General features: G+C 40.1%; 1 protein-coding gene across 16 annotated transcripts in view; it reads right to left on the reverse strand.

The window, feature by feature from the left end:
- Positions 1-23,077, reverse strand: part of BCAS3 (BCAS3 microtubule associated cell migration factor) — a 488,284-nt gene that overhangs the window by 25,138 nt on the left and 440,069 nt on the right. For 11 of the 16 annotated variants that reach the window (XR_010593801.1, XM_065573036.1, XM_065573033.1 and 8 more), the window contains one exon: positions 5,103-5,270. Coding sequence is in view for 15 of the 16 variants with exons in the window: in XM_065573036.1 (XP_065429108.1) it covers positions 5,103-5,270 (168 nt within the window). In the remaining variant the exon portion in view is untranslated. Of the gene's footprint in view, positions 1-5,055; positions 5,271-23,077 lie in introns of all 16 variants that reach the window. The other 5 variants (XM_065573037.1, XM_065573038.1, XM_065573039.1 and 2 more) reach the window with 1 other exon arrangement.

Consider the following 23,077-nt stretch of genomic DNA (forward strand, 5'->3'; position numbering starts at 1 on the left):
GTGTGTGTGTGTGTGTGTGGGGGGGGTTTACAGGTGATTGGTGACTTATTCTTTGCAGACAAGTTTCTCCCTTCTAGACTATTTAATGAATTAAATCTGTTGAAAGTATCTATCGCTGCATTATCTATGTGCTTTATAGAAATAATAGTAAGCCTGCAAAATCGTTGAGAATTATTCTTATGCTGCGAAGGCACGCTGAAGTCAATAGGGCAGAGGCAACTCAGCCTATGGGTTAAACCTCTCCCCAAGCCCACCCAGGGGGGCAGAGTTGCAATTCCCTGCCTCCCCCTTTGCTGCAAAGCTGCAGCAGAGCCAACCATGGCCACTACTGCTGCCCTGAGGTTGCAGTAGTTCCCATTGCTCCATGAGATTGAATGGCCAATGGCATCGTGGCAGATCCACTGGCCTCACCATGCTCCTCACATCCCTTAACTCAGCTGCTCAGGGAAGTGGACGGAGCTCCTATAGAGCTGGGTTCCACTGTATGCATGGGGCACGTTTGTTATGTGGTGTTGTCCAGATCTTGCCCTCCACAGAATCAAACTGTCCTGGGTTCTTTGCTTCTGAGACCCACTACACTTACAGAGGAGGGGGGCAGAATCTGTCCCCTACGGTACTTAGCATATTTACCTCTAACACCACACAGAAGTGTGAAACTGCACAGCAGAAATACTCTTCCCTGGTTACACTTCAGACCGCTTATTTTTAAGCACATTGCAAGTCTCTCATCCCATATTGTGGACTAAATTCCTGTTTTAAGTCTAGAGATGATCAAAAAGACCTGGAAGCTTAAGAAATGTACATTTGGGAAGCCTGCATCAATTAATGCACTTACTGATTATAGCAACAGAGGGTCCTGTGGCACCTTTAAGACTAACAGATGTATTGGAGCATAAACTTTCGTGGGTGAATGCCCACTTCTTCGGATGCATGCACCCACGAAAGCTTATGCTCCAATACATCTGTTAGTCTTAAAGGTGCCACAGGACTCTGTTGCTTTTTACAGATCCAGACTAACACGGCTACCCCTCTTCTTACTGATTATAGTACATTTTTGGGGTGGGTGGGTGGGAGGGGAATTACCTAGGGTGGAATTTATATGTCAGACTTGAGACAAAATAATACATTGCTACGGCAGCATTTCCAAATAATAGAGCAGGTAAGAAACAAAGAATTAGTTAATATCTACTGCAAAAAATGGACCTTTGGATTATGAGCATGTGTTTCAAGTGTACTATTATAGGTATCAATCCTGCTTACTATACAAATCTACATGCCAACTATGTCCTAACTGTTAAGGCATTAAAAGAATCTATTTATCTCTTGCCATTAAGAGCATGTCAGAGCCAATTGAGCACTTGATAATGTCTCCCTGTCCATTCCATTGTCCATTTCTTCGTCTGTCCATCCAGACACTGAGAACTAAGCATAGAGCATATGTTTCAATTCAGTGCTAGTCGTTTTCATTCTTTTACACCACAGTTCACATACAATTTTGTGGTTTAGTAAATGTCTTTAAACATTGTGTCTGCAAAGTATTCAAGAAGCATAAACAAGGATGAAAGCCAGCCATCACTTTAAGTCAAAATAAGTCACTTTTAGGATAATTAGAGATGGGGATTATAAATTCTATAATTTTGGGTCCAACACGGCACTATAAATACTGTATTTGGAGTCAGTAGCAATATAGAAACTAATGGGAGGGGGAAGCAAATTTATGGTGTTCCTCAGCACAGATGTCTTTGCTATCATTTCATCAGACTGACAGGGCCGACAGGAATTCTAAGAAGCAAGGGCCATGCTAAAAGTTTGTGTGTTTTTATAAAAGAGACAAATGGCTAATTCAGCCAAAGACTGTCAAGATGTGGCTAGTTTTTGGGGGGGGTTAAAATAATCCTACTTACTAGGAGCCAACAAGGACACTCCTTTGTTTGATCTGGAGTGATATATCATCAATTTATCTTTTTCAATTTCCTAACCAGTATATAGCTGCTAGCCCTTTAACGTGATACGCAGCTGCTTGGCAAATGGCTGGTTGCCAGTCTGTCTGAGAAAAACTACGCCATGTTACTGATGCGGGTTGATTCCCTGGGCAAGAGGATCTTCCACATCTCAACACAGTAGGGCAGCACACTTTGTAAGGCCATTTGATAATGTGGATCTCATGAAAGGGGAAAGCTGAGTTCAAGAGTTGAGATGGGGTGGGAATGTGGGGGTGAGGTGCACATAGGAGTTCAGAGCCTTAGGAATCAGTTTTATCTCCTGTATGAAACCAACATTTGCCAGGATTTGAGCCTCGAAACCCAGTTCCTGAGAAGAAAATGTGGTACTGACTAGACAGAGCCCTATGCATAACAACAAACAACAACATGGTTGAGGGCTAATATGCATGTAACTCACAGGTGAGTTGAGGTAATGCCAGTGTTACCTGCTACTACACTAGGATACCTAGAGTTCATGCTTTTGCATGGTATATATCTTACACTGTACAAAGATTATCCAAAGGAAAGATGTATATGCCTGGGGGGAAAAGAGGAGAATGGTCTTTTTGGAAGACTTAATTGAATGGCTTCCCTCTGAAAATTGTTCACCTTTGTTTTCACCCTTATAAGCCTCCTATATGCTAAATACTGTGGCCTAAATTTCATCTTTGTTATGTCAGTTTAACCCCCAATAAAACTGATGCCCAGTGCAATTAGTGGGGTTGCACTTGTGAAACTGAAAGGAAAATATAGCACTAGGTTTCTTTCTTATTTTTTGATTTATAATCTGCAGCCACCAGAGTCTCTGGGTGCACTTACAAATATTTGAAGAGCAGACAGCTTCTGAAGGGGAAAGTCCAACTTCTTTGGGTGAACTACCCATAACAACAAAGCAATCCTCTTTCCAGAATGGAAGTTTCCTAATATTAGAAGCCTTTTTTAAAAAAAAACTCTTTCCAGGTACTGGATCCAGAGCTCTTGCAGCTCCTGTTAAAGCTAATAGGCCAGATTCTGTCATATGACTGAGCTGGAAAGTGTGCAGGACAAGGAGGTGTGTGCTTGAAACTCACCTCTTGACTCCCTTGGTCTGGCTGCAGCTTGAGTAATATTTTAAATGTTACTAGGCTGTGGCAGCCACAGGGCAGTGAAAACACAGCTGGGGATTAGTATAGTGCCAGGGTGCCCCATTTTCTCTGGCCATTCCTCCTTTTCCCTGCTCTGCTGGCAGCAGGAAGATTGAGTGAGGTAAGAGTCCCTAAGTTAGCTGAACATCACAAGAGGCTCCTTCTTAAACGGTGATGGAACTTCCTTGGGCTACTTAAAGCAACTTTAGGGCCACATTACACTAGTGGTGCAAAGCAGCCATGCAGAAGCATCTGGCCCAATATTTGTAAGGGTATTTAAGGCCCATATAAGGTCTAGCTGAAGGATAAGAGCCAGCTCCCACGAACTGCAGTGTCACTAGTCACCTTAACCTAGCATCTCCAGATTGCTTTAGCTATCACAGCAAGTATCATCCTACAAACTCCACGACCCTTTGAGAAGGCTGTAAAATGCACAGGTTGGGGGTGGGAGGGTAGATGGCCCGTCGCTTTATATGGACGATGCCCCTCCAAAGTGCATTATAGTTGGTATCAATACGTACCAAAATAAATAAAGCACTTGTAGAGCGTTTTCCATTTTTATAGCACTTTGAAACTGTTAGAGGATTAAGCTCCATAGCAATCCTATGAGGTATATCGTTATCCTTATCTTACAGAGGAGGGAATTCAGCCAAAGGGATGTTACGTAACTTGCCCAAGGCAGCAAGAGGAATAAGTACAAGAGCTGGAACTGGAACCCAGATCAAGTGCTTAGATCATCACTTTCTGTCAACTGCCAATCTTAAACCATCACTTAATTCCATCGTCATCCAGCAACGATGTATAAAGTCCGAGAGGTTCCAAACAGGTCAAAGATTACCAGTGTGGGATGTAAAGGTTGCTTCTGGACCAAGAGGGCCAAGTTATATTTATTTGACGTGACATGTGCAAGCCCCAGGTTTTCCATTCCCAGGCTCCTCTTCCTTGAGACAGCAGGGACTGGCAGCCCTATGACAAAGGTGGAGTATCTTGTGTTGCTCAACAGTGACTCCACGGCAAATTAAGGGCCAGCACTGATGGGAGTCTTATTCAGTCCTCTACAGCTGGATCAATAACAACAGGGGACTAATGGGAGGTTAGTGGAATGGGGAACCCTCAGGAATACCTGGGGGACACAGCAGAAAGAGAAAAGCCAGTTTCTAATATACAAGGCCTTACATAATGCCAATATGTTGGCATGTTCAGATGTTACTGTTATAGCTCATTCTTTTTTTCTTCCCAGGCATCTCGCCAAAATGAGGACATGGTGACAAATGAGTGGGCATCTGATATTAGAAGCTACCACTGATATTAGCTGCTGGTCACAACATGAATAGTGCACAGATCATAGTCAGATATGTCCTTTTACTAGAGGGTATTTTTAAAACAATTCAGAATTAACAAGAGAAGTAAAACCCACAATTACTCTTAGCGCTAGCATTTCTGAGCGATTCCTGTCTCTAGGGCCGCTGTGAGCAGTGTAATCTCTGAAGTGCCATTCCATTTATGTAAATACACTGTATAATTTATCAATATAATGGACAGTGATGAAGATGGATTAATTTGGATTACAGAACCAGCACTATATAGTGGCTTTACCGAGAACAGATAATTACACAGACAGAATCTAATTTGAATGTTGTTTTGATCATTGTCTGCACAAACAGCAGTTTGCAGAAAGCATCTGATGCTAGGGGGGCTCAACTCTTTGGGCCCACGTCACCAGAGCAATACAGAAAAAAAAAGCCTAAAATGTAAACATTTCTCTTAAAGACATTTTGAGGATTGCAAGATTCTGTACTTATGTGATCTGCCAATATTTTCTTCCCATTAAAGACTGCTCCCATGGTTGGGGAAGACTCTCGCAAAAGCCATGTAATCTGAGAGGTGTCATGTGTGTGGTTTGCTGAGAAAAAGGGAAGCAAAATTTTAACGAGTTAAAAAAAAATCACCATTGGGTGAGATGTATGTGATCTCTGATCACACTTCTTCTTTGTACCTGTTCCTGATCCCACTATGTCCCTGCTGGGTGACTCAGACATTGCATCAGCCAGCCGTTCCCGAAGGCCCTCTTCGGTGTGCTCGATGGAAGACATGTGACGGAGACCAAAGCTCTCAGGCCAACTTCCACAGACTTCCAGCAGGGTCACGCTCCGATCAAAGGCACCTTTAAACAAACAAATGGGAAATGCTTGTTGACTAGTGTAGACACCAGAACTAATCTATGTCCATACCCATAATATGTTAACATTGCAATAATTCACAGAAAAGGACGAACTGTTTGGAATCCGAGTTCACAATGTATCTGAAAGCCAGATTTTGGCACATTAATTAAAATAGTGACGTTAAAATACACAATGCGTAGCAGAAACAGGTAGCTACAGCCTAAACTAGTAGCCTTTTTTGATCATTTGAAAGCAAAACTGTCAGGTTAAAAATCATGGGCCTGATTCTCTTCTCACACTAGTGTAACACAGGAGGAACTCCTATGAACTGAATGTAATTACACTGGTGTAAAGCCAGCATAAGTGAGAGAATTTATTTTTTTAAAAAATCTGTGTCTATGTCACTAATAACATCTTAGACCATTAAAAATGATTTTTTTTTTAAATCGGATTTGTCTTTTACTAGGTATTTGTTGAACTTTTTGCATTCCTCTTATCTTGGACAATGAAAATAGACTAGTTGTTTCCTTTTTGCTAACAGTCAAAATTTCTAGTCAATTTCATTTTCATGTTCTCATGCACCAGCACAATATTGTGCTGTTTGGGCTTTGAACACAGCTTTGGAGGGTGGAGTGCAATGTTAATTTTATTTTTTAAAAATGTTTCCAGCGGAATAAAAAAGCGCTTCTATTGATCTAAGTTTCTGTGTGAGTGCGTTTCTACAAAAATGACGACATTTTAGGCCAAATAGACCTAAACAGCGCCCCTTTCATCAGTGATGCAATAGTGGAGATGCTGGCTGTTGTGACAGAGTGCAATGATACAGTCTCCAGAAAAGATACTTAAACTAATTCCTTAACTTGAAGTTGTTTCCTAATTCAAAATAGTACATGATGTTCTGCTGAATGCAAAGATTAGATTCTGAATCCAAGATCACTTCAAAGTACAAATTAAAATGATTCTACTTTATTATACAGCAAGTCTTCTGTGAAGGCTTACTTTAAATCATTCCCACTTGATTACAGTTATGCTTCGTTGCTTCAAACACATACCATTTACTCAACTATTAGGAAACCGAATATGCCGCATTTATTGTGCCTGGTTTCTGCCCGCCTAGGAAGGGGAAAAAATGCAAATGCCAATGTTTCTCAAAGTTAAAAGTACATGAAACACGTCCTTGTTATCAGGCCTTTGGTTCTCCCCTTTGATCAGCCGTCAGAAACTATCTACACTTGTACACCGTGACTGTACAGCTTCACAGCACACTCTCTGCCAATGACAGGTGGTAATAGAAAGGGTGAGAGACCAAGCCCCGCGGCAGGCGTCCCTTCCTCTGATAACGTCCAAAGTACTGGGTGATAACCGTTAGTAAACACTTGGGGAGCCAGTTAATCCATACATCAGCAAAGAGGGGCAGATAATTTTGAACTCTAATAGCATGGACAAAAGCACAGGGGATGGCATTCAGGGATTTATATGGGCTGCAATGGTGACTTCTGGCTTCTGAATTTCATCAGTGCATACAACTTTGATTTATCTCTTTGCCTGGCTGCAGAGTAGATTCCTGGCATTAGAAAACCATCAACACTGCAATGGACCTCTACAGAATGGGAACGTGGCTCTTGTGCGACACATGCACTTGAACGATGGATGAATCCTGGGTTGAACCTATAGGAAGGATGTCCAAATATTTCAGCTTTTTAATGGGCCTTTGGATTAATATGGCTTCTCCAGCCATTTAGTTTGTTTTTTTAAGGAAGGCCTAAAAAAGGCCCTTTGAGAAAATGCAGCGAGGCGGGGGAAGTTCCCCTGTATTCGGATTTATGCATCGCATCCATGTTGCCAGCTTCCCTAACTGTATATGAAATAGCAAGTTTTGGCTCTCTTTTTTTTAAACTTTTCTTTTCAGAATGTTCTTATATTGCCTTATGGGGCCAAATCTGGAGGCCCTAACTCAGCTTCTACTCTGCCAATCCCCCACTGACTTCAATAACTTTTGCTAGGGCCATGTAAATACCTGGATAATCATTATGGGACTTTTATTACCAAATGCAAATATAATATGGTAGAAGGAGGACTGTCAGAGACTCCCCCAGGTTTTCCCCATTGAGCTAGAGAACGATAATGAGAGATCTATTCTTTATTAGTGTCAGCTCTTATTCTGAAAGCAAGAAGCTAAACAATTCCTGCCGCTATGAGCAGACATATGAATAATAAAGCAAATGTTTTTTGAAGCTCTGCCAAGACGAATGCATACGTGCACAAGTAGAAACTTCACAGAGTGCCCCTCTCTAGTTCCAGAGATACTTGAGTGAGAGCAAAGGAGACAAGTGTAGCATTACCTCTACAATCAGGGCCCAAGAGCTGCCAAAAGTTCTTAGCAGCAACGTGTGAGGTGCAAGTGTTAATGTAAATGCAGGTTACAGGGATTAACTGCATCGAATGCTTTCTTGTAAAATAAACTGAAAGGCTTGTGAAGCTCTAGTGTTATCTTTTCCTCCCTTTTCACTCCTTTCCACATTATGTGTACATGTCTGGTAATAAATTTCATGTCAGGGCATCTAGCTACGATTCACCCACCACAACTGTAGGCCCAAACTTGATTATCAGTCTTTTAATAGCACGGAGTGGAGGTGCAAAGGGGCTTTATGCTGGCAGATAATCTCTGCCTGGTGTACTGGGCTCCACAAATGTATTCTTACTCTATTATGTAACACTGATTTGTTAAACTGGCTCTACACCAGAGCAACACACAAATACTCTGAAAAGAGCTAACAGGACCATGGAGTGTTTGAGAGTCTCAAAAAAATCATAATCTATTACCAAAAACAAAAAAAATCAATCCATCCATCTTTATCCATCCATTTATCATATTCACACAGCGCCAATCACTGTATTATCTAGGTGTCATAATGGAGGAAGGAGTAAAGATGGGCCATAACTGCTACCATTTATACAATTCACACCCTCCCTGATCCTTGGCAATCCAGATAAAATGGAACCTAACCTCAAACCACCCAGGATTATTTTGTACTGTTAAGTCAAAATCACCAGTTTTGCCTGTCTTCACAGTAAAAAATCTATCCTGAATTTCCTCAGGAAGACTAAGATTAGTTGCCATGTATCTTCAAATATGCCTTGCCATTGGAGCAGTAGACAATAGTCTTATCAAAGGGAAATAATTCTCCAATTGCAGAATTAAGAGCAGGATATTTTTACACTTTGGACAACAGTTTTGTGAAGTGTATGAAATCACTGACGGGCTGGTTTCCAAAGAGTTTTAATGTTCTTTGCTTTTTGTACACCATTATTAGTGGGTCAAGAAAGCCCACGATATTCAATCTAAACTGATATCAGCTAATCATATCCTTGTTATTTATGAAATTGTTTTACTTTTTCATTTTACTGTTTGCTCAATGTCCCCTTTTCAATACTCATACCAGAAGTTCCAGTATTTGAATAGCTAGCTCATCAAATTTCTCATCACTGGGCAGGTTGTGTCTTCAGAGTAAGACTTAAAACATTATTCGGCTCTCAAAATCCAGGAAATAGAGCCAGAAGTTAATGGCAATACCGATAAGGTTAGGGAAAGCATGGTGCCAATTAAATGGATTACAAAACGTTTGACAGAGAGCAGACTTTGAAGGGTGTGTTTACTGACAAACTGCTGAAACCTTACTGACAACCACAAAAATAAGACCATGATGTGTGAAATCAATCTCTTCTGCTATGTTAATCTAGTAACATATTTTCTCTGTTGTTGAACAAGTTTGCATCTAGATGGAGAAATTAATTTAGGAACAGTCCAAGAGAGAAGCAAAACAGGTACCATTTTAGCCACAAATGTTTATGGGTGAAATCCTGGTCTCAATGAAGTAAATGGGAAAACTCCCATTCACTTCAATAGAGTCAGAATTTTACCCTATGGGCAGACAGCTTTGACATGAACAGCAAAATCACCGTTCTTCTTATGTACTAAAGATGGGCCCATACTTAACCCCTTCCATACTTCCATAGTATCTGACATGCTTTATTAAGCAAACAGCTACAATAATTATAATTTAATTGGAAATTACTATTGTTATTTTAAAAAAATCTAATACATCTTTATAACAAAATCTATTAGCAGCTGCAGGAATGACTTTCTCTGTAGAATCAAAAAAGAATGCAGATAAATGTTGCAGCCGAATACCTCCACTTGAATATCAAGATTCTCAAACATTTCAGCGTGGGTCCATCTCTGAGAAGAATGCTTTGCTTTGCAATTCTAGTATGTTTATCTTTACAATATCCAAAAGCATTATGGAGCAACTCTGCGCTCAGATAGGCACATGCAACTGCTCCTGATTCTAATACATAGGTATCTATGAAGACAATTTTCTTCTGCAGGCTTAATTCTTTTCTTATATTAGTCTTACCTTCGTATAACTCCACTGATGCTGGCCTTATACTGGAGTTATTCCTTATTTACAATAGTGAAAGTGAAATCAGAACTAGACCCTCTGTCTTTTACTTAACAATTTTCTCTTATTGTTTGTACTAAATTACCTTGCTTATATTGCACGGTTTTTCTTTAATATTACAATTGTTTCAGGCCTTTAATATAAAAGAAAAATTAAATTAAGTTCCACAGTGGGAAAAAATCCCAAGTCCTTGGAAACCTTCTTTATTTTCACAGTTAGCAACATCAACCAAAGACCAAGAAAACCGGGCCAGCTTACTTTCTTCTCTGGAAAAAAAAAAAACAAAAAACCCGGTGCTTAAAAAAATGTTTAAACATATTTTAATGGTTCTAGTATGTTATTTTTCTAAGTCAAAATTGCTAAGCTATATCTTTCACCATGGCCCTTTAATTCAAAAGCCAGGGGAAATTTTTTTTCATTAAACTTCTAGGATGGCTTTGGTTAAAATATGAAATCAAGTAGCTCCATTTCCTGTCTTCTGAGGAACAGTAAATCAAAAATAATATGTTATCCAAAAATATAGTAATGGTTCTATTAAATGGTTTGACAGTTCTGAGCCTCACCTTGCATATTGCAACACCCACATGAGCAAAAATAACAGAGTAAATAGGAAAGGAAATGACCTGCCAATTTTAATCAAGAAAAGATGCTTCCCTCCCAGGAAAGAGACATGAGCTTGACTCCACTGGAGATGGCAAAGTCTAGAAGTGTTATCGAGACAGTCCCTGAGGGAGAGGAAGTGCTTCGCATCACTGCACTGCTACCTTCTCTGGCTGATTAAGAAGCATGGATGGGCTTTGAAGGCAGTCCCGACCCATCCTGGACCGGAAATATCGGTGACAGTGATCTGTAGTGTTATTTCTTGTGCAGGTGCTTGCTTTGGTTACCTTCTCTGCCTATTCTGTTCTTATGAGAACGGAGACCACTGAAATGTAAGTGGACCGGAAATATTGTAAGTGTCTGTAAAACTGAGCTATGGGAGAGAACCCCACCGGGGGGAGGGAGAAGGGGGAAATAGAAATTTCCTGCCCAACATAAAGAGGCAAATTATAACATTTGAATAGCAATGGCTGAACTTTCCTACAGCGTTTGCCAATTCACTTCCATGCCACAAAGCACCAGCATTTAGTTCTTACTTGAACAGGGACCTGTCCAAATTCCACTGTTAACTATAGAGGAAACGGAGCCTTCCCCAACCGGCCGTATATTTGACTTTTATATGTGTCTCCATGCTCAGCTGCATGCTATGTGGAGTCTATCTGGAGTACGGTTCACATCTTTCTTTCTAATTCATATATGGTTTGTGCACTTCAAATTGTGTCTGACAAACTTCAGAAACAGTTCACCCTCTGTATGTTTTTAATAACTCAAGACTCAAGTGTTAATGATCAGCTCTGGAAATGGTTGCACGAACGGCTACATATGAAGGTAAGTCCATTTACCCATCCTCTTTCCCGTCCCCATACAGTTCTTTCTTTCTCCAAAATTGTTCACAGTAATGCTGTAAACAGGACACCTTTACTGTATCCTACCAGTACATTTAATGAATGTATATTTTACTGTCTGTGGGTCCAGTCCAACTGGGTGCTGAACATCCTCAAATCCTTTTGAAACCCTCGGAGACTTAAGGCGGCTCACCTTGACTGACCAGGCACCTCGGTTCCTTTCCAGCGGACTATGTTGTCACAGATGAGAATGCTTTTTATTTCGTTATAAACAGGATAAAAACAGTGTGGATGTGCATGATCAAAAGTAAAATCCGGCCCCCTCTTGGTGGCACAGAGAGGCCTAAAGTACTGCGGAAACAGAGTGGTTCCATGGATGGGGGGAGGGAACAGGTTAAGCAGGGGCAGCGCGTATGGATTCGTTCACACTGCACTTTAGATATCATGCACTTCCATTGCCCAAAACACTCCCTCGAGGGAGAGTCCAGGGACTATGGATAGTAAAGACCTCAGTCCACAGTAAAGTCCGCTGATACTCAGGTTCTGTCTCACCTTCCTCCGTCAGATAATCCTTACACAAAGCCCACTAACTCAAGCTCTCAGACGGAGGTTAAGGATCTGGTCCGAGACAAGCGTTGCAGATGATTTGGAACATTAGCCTGTGAAATAACCAGCTATCCTGGAGATTGTTCCAGTTTTCAAATGTGAGTGAAACTCCAATTCGCAGGGCTGAAGCAGTCAGATACTTTTACAAATACATAAAACTTTTCAAGGAAAAACAAATACAGAGGAAAGAATGTAAACGTTGTTGTAAAATGCATAATAAAATGTCTGCTGTTTGTTAATTTTGCTCCTCATTACCCAGCCTATCTGCAGCCCTGATGTTGAAATGCTTGCAATTTTTTAACCCCCCCCGCTCCCTATTCATTTAAAAATAGTTTCCTGCATGTTATATGAATAAGCAAAACCTAAGGTTCTAAATCCAGGAGAACTTTGAAGTATGAAACCCATGGTCTATGAGAACTATGTTTTCATTAATCAAAGTAGATGTTTCTAAAGCCATCAGATTTATCATGACTGGATTTCATATGTGAAACCCAATATACACACAGACATACACTGCTTGTCCTTTTGGATTAGTTTTGACCTTTTACTCTCCTTTCTAAAGGATCTGCATTTCCTCAGAGCAAGGCTGCCCTGCTTTACCACACTATCAGCCAAAGAAGCCTTGACAAAGTACGTTTTCATCTTGCAGCTTTTTATGTCTGAGTATGAGTCTGGGTTAAGGTCAAAATATAAACGATTAAGTGTATTTATTAAAAGCCGCCTTTGCCTCGAACGCTCTCTGCAGCTCTGCTACATGCCATCAAAACAGCAGTTTCACACCAGATTGGTGGTAATACCACCTAGCTACCAAATGAGGGACCCATGTGTTGTTGCATAGGATACCAGGTCCTAGCCCGGTGAAAGCTGAGCAAAACCACACAGCTAATACAGTCTAATAAAAGGTGTCAGCTAAACTGCTCTTACAGCAACCTAGGTGATTCCTCCATGAGGTGTCCAAACGCCTTCCTTATTCAAGCTGGAAATTTGGCGTGAAGACAGGGACAAACAGTGAAGGAAACTAGGCGGGTTAACAACTTCAAATAAAACATATAAATGCAACAATCCCGATCATGGATTGTCAGTGGAGATTGAACTTCGGATCTTCAGAACCAAAAGTACAGGCCTCTGCCACCTTGCCTAAAAGAGTAATTCCATTAGCTAGTAGCAGCAGTAGGCTCTTATGTTTGTGTGTAAATGGAGCAGCAGCACGCACTAGAGGGGGGTGATTTCTAATGCGAACCGAAGTGCATAAATGTATAAATGTGCACGAACTTGGCACCAGCAGGGTCCACACGAGTCCATTAGTGCACATGTTGGAGCGCTTTTGAAATCACACACGTCTTGTGTGCACTGCTACTCTGTGTATACAAGCCCTTACTCTCTGTATGCACCAGCCATGAGAGGGGAAAGAGACACACTTAGTCAGCATGTTCTACAAATAAGGCTGTGCTGATACACAAAAGCCTATTTTTTTCCTTATCAGGTGGATTTCAATCCTTTATTTATTTTCGATTAAAGGTTAAAGGCAGCGATCTACGTAATTGAAAACAGCTGAAGATATGAGAGCGTGGAAGAAGGCGGGGGCCAGAGTCTCAGCTAGTGTAAATCACCACAGCCCCGAGAAATAAATGGAACTACACGAATTTACATCAGCCTAGGATCTGCCCAGAACGTTGCTTGGTCTTTTTTTTTTTTTTTGAAGTGGGTCCTTGACTCCTCCTTTCCTGTATATACCTGCAGATTTTGTGCCACATGATCACAATTCAATGTCAAAGTTAGAAAATAGTTACTGTTCATGTAACTTCAAAGCCACTACCACATACTAAAGTGTACACTACCATTAAGAAATAAAAAAGTATATAAACCTCTGTAGCATCTGATATGCCTTAATAAACAAAGAAAAGGCCAAGAGTTATAATAATTATTCTTTACCTGGAGATTACTATTGTTATTTTAAAAATCTAATATCTCTCTATAATAAAATCTATTACCAGGAATGACGCTTACTCCCTAGAACCAAACAAGAGTGTAGATAAATGTTGCAGTTAAATACCTCCACTTGAATTATCAAGATTCTCAAACATTTCAGTGGTCTCCGTTCTCATAAGAACAGAATAGGCAGAGAAGGTAACCAATGCGAGCACCTGCACAAGAAATAACACTACAGATCACTGTCCCTTTACCTTTAATTCTGATTTATGATTGGATGTTTTAAAGCAATAATTGTGCATTGGCGATGGTCAAGTTTCAGAGATTCAGTTTGGGTTGGTGTACAAAAGTTCTGATGCTTCCTCTGAAACTTATCTGCTAGTCTCTGAATGGTCTGGAAATTTCACAAGCAGGAGACTTCTTGCAAGATTGCCAGCACTTTTTAGTGTTTTCAGGGTTGGAAATACTTCCTTGCTTAGCGTTGGTTAAAATCAGAAAATGTAGGGGCAAAGATAATTTTAAAATAAAGTTTCCCAAAATGTTACCACTTCACAAAAGCTAAATTGAGTTAAAGCTAAATTAAGAACAAAGGTTGGGATTTTCAAAACCGATTAGGGTATTTAGACACACAATTCACTCCTGTGAAAATCTCAACCAAAAAGTTTAGATCAGTTTTTATTTTGCCTTCTGCCTAATGTGAATAGAATTCAATCTTATAATTCTGTGAAGCCCGTATCTAAAACACGCTTAGCAAGTAGTGCTATTGACTTCAATGGAACAACTTGCATAAGGTGTGTGCAGAATTAGGATGCTGCTGTTTAGCGATGAGTAGGGCCCTATCAAATTCACCGCCACGAAAAACACGTCACGGACCATGAAATCTGATCTTCTGTGTGCTTTTACCCTATACTCTACAGATTTAATGGGGGAGACCAGCGTTTCTCAAATTGGGGGTCCTGACCCAAAGGGAAGTTGCAGGGGGGTGTCAAGGTTATTTTAGGGGTGTCATGGTATTGCCACCCTTCCTTCTGTGCTGCCTTCAGGGCTGGCGACCGGCGAGCAAACGCCCAGCTCTGAAGGCAGCGCCGCCAGCAGCAGCAGCACAGAAGTAAGGGTAGCAGTACCGCAACCCCCCCTACCATAACCTCGCGACCCCCCCACAACTCCTTTTTGGGTCAGGATCCCTACAATTACGACACGATAAAATTTCAGATTTAAATCGCTGAAATAATGAAATTTACTCTTTTTAAAATCCTATGACCGTGAAATTGACCAAAATGGACTGTGAATTTGGTAGGGCCCCAGCGATGAGGATAAGTCTGTTACCACTATGAGACAATATGCTATTTTCTATTGCACTTATATCCCAATTACTTTATTATTAATTTCTTAATTTATTCAAAATGGGCTGGGAGGCATATATTATCTTACTGACATCCCCGCACAGGATAAAAAATGTCAACTCTATTGCAGGTAATTGAACATATTGTCTTACTTCAGTTAAAAAAACAGCAGGATTTATCTGCTCACTATCAGCCCTCTAGTGCGTGCAAGTCCACATATGTGTGTACAAAGGAAACACAATGGATTAGAAAGGGATCATATTTACCTACAGGTAAGGAAAGATCTGACAATTCATCAGTTTTTTTGGCTAACTGAGATCTTATATTACACTTGGAGACAGAAGCATGGATTTGTCATATTGCTTGAGAATTAGTGGGAACTGTCTGAGCCAAGGGATTTATTTTGATTGTGCTTCATTTGAATTTCAGAAACGTTGAAAAAACATTGGAACAGTGCTACATATGAATATATCATTCAAACTGTAACAGGAGACTCATTCTTATGTAATAGAAATATAGCATGTAACGTACATACAGTATTGAGTTTGCAAATTTGAGTTCAAGATTCTGGAACATGGTTTACAGCCATTAGTATCTAACTGGGAGACCATAGCCTATCTTTGCCATTAGACCCCACATCTTGTATGTTTCTCTACCCTGATCCCCACTATAAGCAATGTAGCAAAATCAGTTTCTTCTGGGTGGAGACTGCATGTTACAACTTGGCTACTAAAAGTACTTTCCAGTGCCATTTGGTTTGTAAAGGAGAGTGGTGCTGAACCTTCAGCATTTCTGTGCTGTGGAGTGAAATGTTAATGTTAATAAAACATTTATTTAATTTTTAATTCCCTAGCACGGGATCCAAGAAAACTTTGCAATTCTGCAACAAAGACTGTGACTGTGCAAGTGCTGGCCAATGAAATAAATCACTGTGCTTATGTGCTTTGTTGAATGAGAGCCAGATGAGGCACTGTCGTTTTGTTCTGTGTTTGTACAGCACCGAGCACAGCGGGGTCCTGGTCCATTATTATGGCTCCTAAGCACTCCAGTAATACAAATAAGAAAGTGTCCCAGATAGCGACTGACCTTAATAGAGTGACACCACGGATGAATCTAGCACATGGTGCTGAGAGAAAACAGTAGTTAGCATCCTTCTCATGTTTCAATTACATTATAGAGAGGAATGAATTTATCTATTGGAGTTTTGGAATTTCGTTGGAAAAAGTTATCCCTGGAAATAAGGCTAAGTTTTTTTATGTACTGTCCATAGGCAAAGATGTTCACAAACATCATTTGCTGTGAGAATAATATATATATATATATATATATATATATAGTAAATGAAACAATGAATTGTCTGGGGATGGGTCCTGCTTTGAGCAGGGGGTTGGACTAGATGACCTCCTGAGGTCCCTTCCAACCCTGATATTCTATGATTCTATGATTCTATGAATTCACACTACTGTGGCTCTTTTGGGTAATGCTAAACGCCAATTTGGCTCCTGAGGTCTGAGTATCATCTGCTCTAGTGCATGATATCACCTTTTCTAGATGAAACATTTCAAAACCCAGCTGACATATAAATAGAAACCAAAATATTTTCTTAAGGTGAATCACTAATCCCACTCAGGGTCCCTAACTTATAATTTATTGGTCTTACTTCACTCTGAGATAACGTATTCTTCAGTGCCAAGCTACCGTCGAATAAGTGCTTGTACACAGGATAAATAAATCTAACTTGCAAATACTATGCAATTAGTGTGCATCTGAAAATGGGGCAAGAGGTGATGTGTAACTAAGGAGGAGTTCTATTTCCCCTGCTGCCTCAACACATAACACAACTTTAGGGCTTGAACCTCAGAAAGCAATTGCTATTTAAGAATGCTAATTCCAACAGCATCTTGAAAGAAATCTTTCCTGAACCCCCTTCATCCGGCCCCCAAGCTCATCATCAGAAGCAAACTCCCCACAGACCAGGACACAGCAACTCAAAGTGGACCAAACCCTGCCAGAACAACAGATGCAAAACCCGCAGACGTATCTCCACTGCTACAAGGACAAACACTCCCCACAACACACCTTTCAAGATCCATGGGTCCTACACATGCCTATCACCTGTGGTATACCTCATCCAGTGCACTAAATACCCCAATAACAACTATGTGGGTGAAATGAGACAATCACTATACTCTCAAATGAACTCGTACCAGAAGCTAATAAAAGACAAAAACACCCTATCACCTGTGGGTGAACACTTTTCACAAAGACAGGTTTCAGAGTAGCAGCCGTGTTAGTCTGTATCCGCAAAAAGAAAAGGGAGTACTAGTACATGCATCCGATGAAGTCGGCTGTAGCCAACGAAAGCTTATGCTCAAATAAATTTGTTAGTTTCTAAGGTGCCACAAGTCCTCCTGTACTTTTCACAAAGTGATCACTCTATATCTGACCTATCAGTTCCTCATCCTCAAAGGAAACCTGCACAGCACTTTCAAAAGATGAGCCTGGGACCTTAAATTCATAACTCTAAAAATGCACTGTAAAAATTATGGTCTTAATAAAGTCACTGGATTTACGGTTTATAACAATCTGTAACCCAATAGCCCCCCCCTCTTTTTTTTTTTTTTTTAGTTCTAGGACTATAGGGGTGTTAACGGGCTACTTCACCTTGAATGGTCCCTCAGAATATGTGCTAACTACTTATGCTAAACTATCTGTTCGATCTTGTATTTAGCTGTGACACTTAGTACCATTTCCCAGACTTGAAGAAGAGCTCCTTGTAGCTTGAAAGCTTGTCTCCCTCACCAACAGGAGTTGGTCCAATAAAATACATTACCTCACTCCCCTCATCTCTCTCATTATGACAGCAGTCACAAGAGCGGCCTCTTCTCTCTTTGCACTGTCTATACTACTGTCGTTATATCCAACCCATGCAGCAATTTCCTGGAATAAATTTCATTCATCATGCCATATAACCATCACTCGAGTTTGGGGCACTGTGAGTGTTTTCATTTGCTTAACAGAAGCTAGCATATTTTTAGCGTTTTATAGCAAAGTTTTTCATGTTAATTCTACAATTTCTATCAGCATATGCTGTACAATTATTATTCCCAGGGAACCATGGAGAGATAATGGCCAATTTTTTGACACCTTCTGTAGCAAACCTTATTGAGTTAAAATGTAATTTTGGTAGGAAAGTATCTAATAACCTTTGCCCCGCCTCTTATAGCAACAGCTTCCAAATAAAGTGCTTCACAAATATTAAGAGACAGATTCTGATACTAAACTAGAAAAATGATAACATGTCAACAAGCAGTGCAACTGGAGTTAAAGGCAGACGATACTATTCAACAGTAGTCAGGGTATTGGAAACTGGCTTATTAAGCTTCAACACATCAGTGAGTTGGGTAAGTATTATTACCCCTGTTTTACAGATAGGAAACAGACACAGGGCCAGATCCTCAGTTAGTATAAATAGACAATCGGCACTGAAGTAAATGGAGCTTGACCATTTACACCAGCTGAGGATCTGGCCCACAAAGAAGTTAAAGTGACTTGCCCAAGGTGACAGAGCAAGTCACTGGTGGAGTCAAGATTGGAATCAAGATTTTCTGATTCCCACTCTTGCCCTCCAATCACTAGACAATATTGCCAATAATGAAATCCTTAGCTTGAACGTAGACTATCTATGTGCAATAACTGTTCTCCCTAGAAATTCAATGGACCTGCAATTCCAAGAGTTCACTTGGACCATGTATATATAGTTTTCGGGATCAGGAAAGATAAACTGTCCAGATCCTTTGTCCAGATCCTGAAGGCACTGGAGGTAAGCGTGGAGTTACACCAGCTGTATACCTAGCCTCTAATCTAGGGCTTGATCCTGATATATGCTGAGCACTTTGGCCCCAATTCAGCAAAGGATTTAAGCACATGCTTTTTTTTAAGCCTATGGATAGCCTCATTGACTTCAATGGCAGTACACATATGCTTAAAGTTAAGTGTGTGCTTAAGTGGTTGCTGGATTGGAACCAAAGTGCTCAGCAACCTGCAGGATCAAGCACCTATTTCCTAGCAAATCACGTCTAACAGGGTATTTCATTCCAACCATGTATGGTATAAAGAGCATAAGCAAGAACCCAGCTGGTCTTGAGCCAACAGACCAGTCCTCACTGTCTGAAGTTTTCCTCTGAATATATTCAAGAGGTTTTGCCCTTGTCACTTATATTATTCATCAGACATCTGGTGGCTGTATAAGGCAGAGTGGCATTGCAAGGTGAGATGATTGAGTGAAAAAATTATTGCAGCTGGCATGTCCTGGCCTAAGGCTTTCAGTCATTTAACTCATCTCACTCTCATCCTTAGAAAAGACTCTACTCAAAGGGCAGGAGAGTTACCCGTTTACATGCCTCATGTTTGCACTGGGTAATTTGGGAGGATAACTCCAAATGCAAACTGGGATTAAGAAAAAAGGGTCCTTTCTTATGGTTAAATATAAAGCTTCAGTGAATTAATGTGAATTAAAAAAATATACAGGGATTATGTTGCCCACTTAAATAATTATACCATTTTTTCCCTGGCAAGTGCTACTCAGTGACTAAGAGGGAAGGGAAATATAAAAGATTACTAATAAAGTGTATGTATAGTTATTTATTTTTACACGTACATATTCCAATTCTAATTCATTGTTTTAACATCACCATGTGTGCATTTCTGCTGTCTTCTCTCATCAGATTACATAGGAAAAATAAGGACAGTGTGCAAAATATTTTTATAAAAAGGTAGATGAACATTAGTTCACAGTTTAAGCAAAAAACAAACAAACAAACAAACAAAAATCCTAGAGAAAAAGTTAAATGGTCAGATCTTCAGCTCATGTATATTGAGCGCCAAAAGAACAACGCTGATTCACGCTAGTTGTGGATCTGTCCCTAGATCTTGTTGCCTGATCCATTGATTAGAATTTCCAATGTAATGTTCTATAGTTTGGCAGGGTTCTGCCTCAGTATCAGATCCAGAATCATTAGTTATCAGAATGAGAACCCTGATGTGCAGGAGAGAGAGACAGACTCACATTTAGGAAAGGCCCCTTGAATTTATAATATTTTTATTAGCACAATTAGCAAAATCACAAACACTCCAACCCAGCAAAGTAGATAGAAATAATACAAACTGGTCAAGATCTTCTGCATGGGAGCATCTGCATACTCACACCATCTCTTGTGGAGACCTATAAGCAGGGAGACAGGTGATCCATGAGAGGTCCTGTTGCTGGCATGTTGAAAAGAGTTCAACAGCATAGGCTGTGGTTAGCCCTGTTATTGGGTTCTATGGCCACCATGAAATATTCATAAGGATTTCCATCATCTTCTGTCCACGTCTAATCTTTCTCATCTTAATAATGTTGGGATGCTCTCTTCTCATAGGTTATTACATCATTTACCTCAAGATTTTTAGAATATATATTAACTGGTTACCATGGCATTCTTGTGGCTGCACATCTGCTGATGTTATCACCCTAAAATACCCAAAGCTAGGCTAACGCAACTGCCGAAGCAAAAAATAAAATAAAAAAAAAGAATGGCCGGAATGCCACCCCTGAAATTGTGCCGCCCCAAGCACGTGCTTGGTTTGCTGGTGCCTAGAGCCGGTACTGGTGATAGGTTATGATCTAAAGCTACTTGTGGTTAACTCCTTATGCTAAGGCTTCTTAGCTCTTACACTCAATTTGGCAAAGCTACTGTTTTACAGGCTTTGAGGCCTGTAGGCTTCTTTCATTAATGCCTTACCTTATATTTATATCTTACCTGTCTATACCCTTAAGCTACAATCCACAGAAAAACCCTACTACTGTATGCCAGATCCTTACCTTAAATTAGCGTATGCCAATTTATACCAGCCAAAGTTTATATCATGTATCTTTAAACATACATGTTATTGGAATGAACTTGTCCATATCATTTAGAAAAATAAACTTCTCAAGAAATCAAACAAGGAGAGAAGATGGGTATGTCATTTGTAGTAATGAATATTTCAAAGAAGAGAAATGTCTTATGATCTTTTAAAGTTGTGCATTATTCATGTATAATTTCAAACATCTATTAGTCTTACGTAAATTGAAACCACAAGACGTGGGTTGTTATAATTACTATATGTTTTTCTTTTCCAATTAAATCCATGATTTGTGTGTTGATGCCAAGGAGGTGTTCTCCCGTGAGCAGCGAGGCAATGAAACCCAAGATGCAACCATGGATTAACAGTTTAGCTAGGAAGATGACTAACTGAATCATTGTAAATGGCATAATGATTATAGTCATGCTGCTTTCTAGGACAACATGGATTATCATAGCTGCAGTTCCTCTAGTATTGTTGACAATAGGTATCCTGCCGAAGTTAGATCTTGCAGACATTTTAAGAGGGTAAAACTGCTAGTAACGCTCAGGAGTCAAAAGAGAAGATACCAGCTTCCATGCCAAAAAGCTAAGGAAAATCTTCAGTGCATTATGAGAAAGAACATTAATAATGAAAACCTGTGTCCAACATGTGAGAATTGGAACATGGAATTTATTATCCTGGATGAGAAGAATTAGATCGTGGTTGAGTGATGCCAAGCATGTTTGGTTGAGTTGGAATTTAGTAAAGAGTATATACACCAAAATCTGTCTTTTCAAAAAATCATGGCTGACAGTTCTACAGTAATTGCATTGAACTTACAACAGAGGGGTTAATCAGAAGTTCCTGGGAGAGTTAGTGCAGAAAAGAAATCTGTCTAGGCAAGAAAATATATCTCAGATACAAGCAGAGTATAGACCTTCTCAGTTGTTCAGAACATTCCAAAATTCTGAAGCAGGACATGCATCCCTCTTAGGTGAGACTGGATCCTGCCAGAACTTTGGATTGTCTTGCTCCTGATAGAAGAGTGATAATCTGTTGGGCTGTTGAAGAAACTACGGATCAAACAATGGTCTTACCATAATTAGCATCGTGGTCCAACACCAAGATGTCTATAAGCACACTTGGAACAAGGTATGGGCAGGAAAAATCTTGTTTCTAATGAAACGGAGTCTGTAGCCCTAATCAAGTGAGTGTTGGATACTTGGTAACGAAGGTCAGAGAGCTAAATATCAATTATTATGTCACGGCTATACGAATTCTGTAAAAATAAGGAAAAATATTTCCTATAGTAGGCAAGCTAAAAAGCGGAAGCTATCCAAGGGGAATCTCTTCAAAACCTGGATCGCATCAAAGAATGCAACACAACACTTGCCAAATGTTTTAGTGTTCTGCTGAAAGATCAATATGGAAAGAAATTCTGTGCCGGGATACTTGGAACAACTATATCAGTTTTCTGGAACAGAGAGATAGCCTGTTTAAACATAAACCAATCATTTCAGTAGTGAACCACAAAAGTATAAAAAATATATTAGAAGTGAAGTAAAGAATTTCCCAATTCCAAGTAAACTAGTCTCCTCAGCTGGAGACTCACGTAAAGAAAGGCAAAAAGGAGGAAGTGGGACATTTGATGAGGCACAGAAAGCAACTGTAAATATATTGATAAGATGGAGAACAGCACCTGAGTGAAACAAGTGTTCTTTACGATGAACAGAGCTTATGTAGAGGCACAGAGAATGACCTCTAAGTCAGTGAATACAGACAGATTGCTATTCCTCAAATAGACATTTTATACTATCAGATAAAGACAGAAGAAGTAAGTCCTCTTAGCCCGAACAGTACAACATTTGATACCCCAGGATGACAATAAGGTTATGAATATTCGTAAGGCTTATCTAGACAGGGGCATCCAGGAAAATTAATCTGAATTAACTAATGGTGTGAATTTGAGATGGAATAGTTAAACCGCATTAAATCCATGTGTTAATGCTGTTATTCAGAATTAAAGGGTACGTCTACACTACCTGCCGGATCGGGCGGGTAGCGATCTATCTATCTAACGGGGATCGATTTATTGCATGTAGTGTAGACGCGATAAATCGATCCCTGATTGCTCTCCCGTTGACTGCTGAAGTCC

This window comes from Chrysemys picta, chromosome 19 (assembly GCF_011386835.1).
Source record: "Chrysemys picta bellii isolate R12L10 chromosome 19, ASM1138683v2, whole genome shotgun sequence".
Lineage (NCBI taxonomy): Eukaryota > Metazoa > Chordata > Testudines > Emydidae > Chrysemys > Chrysemys picta.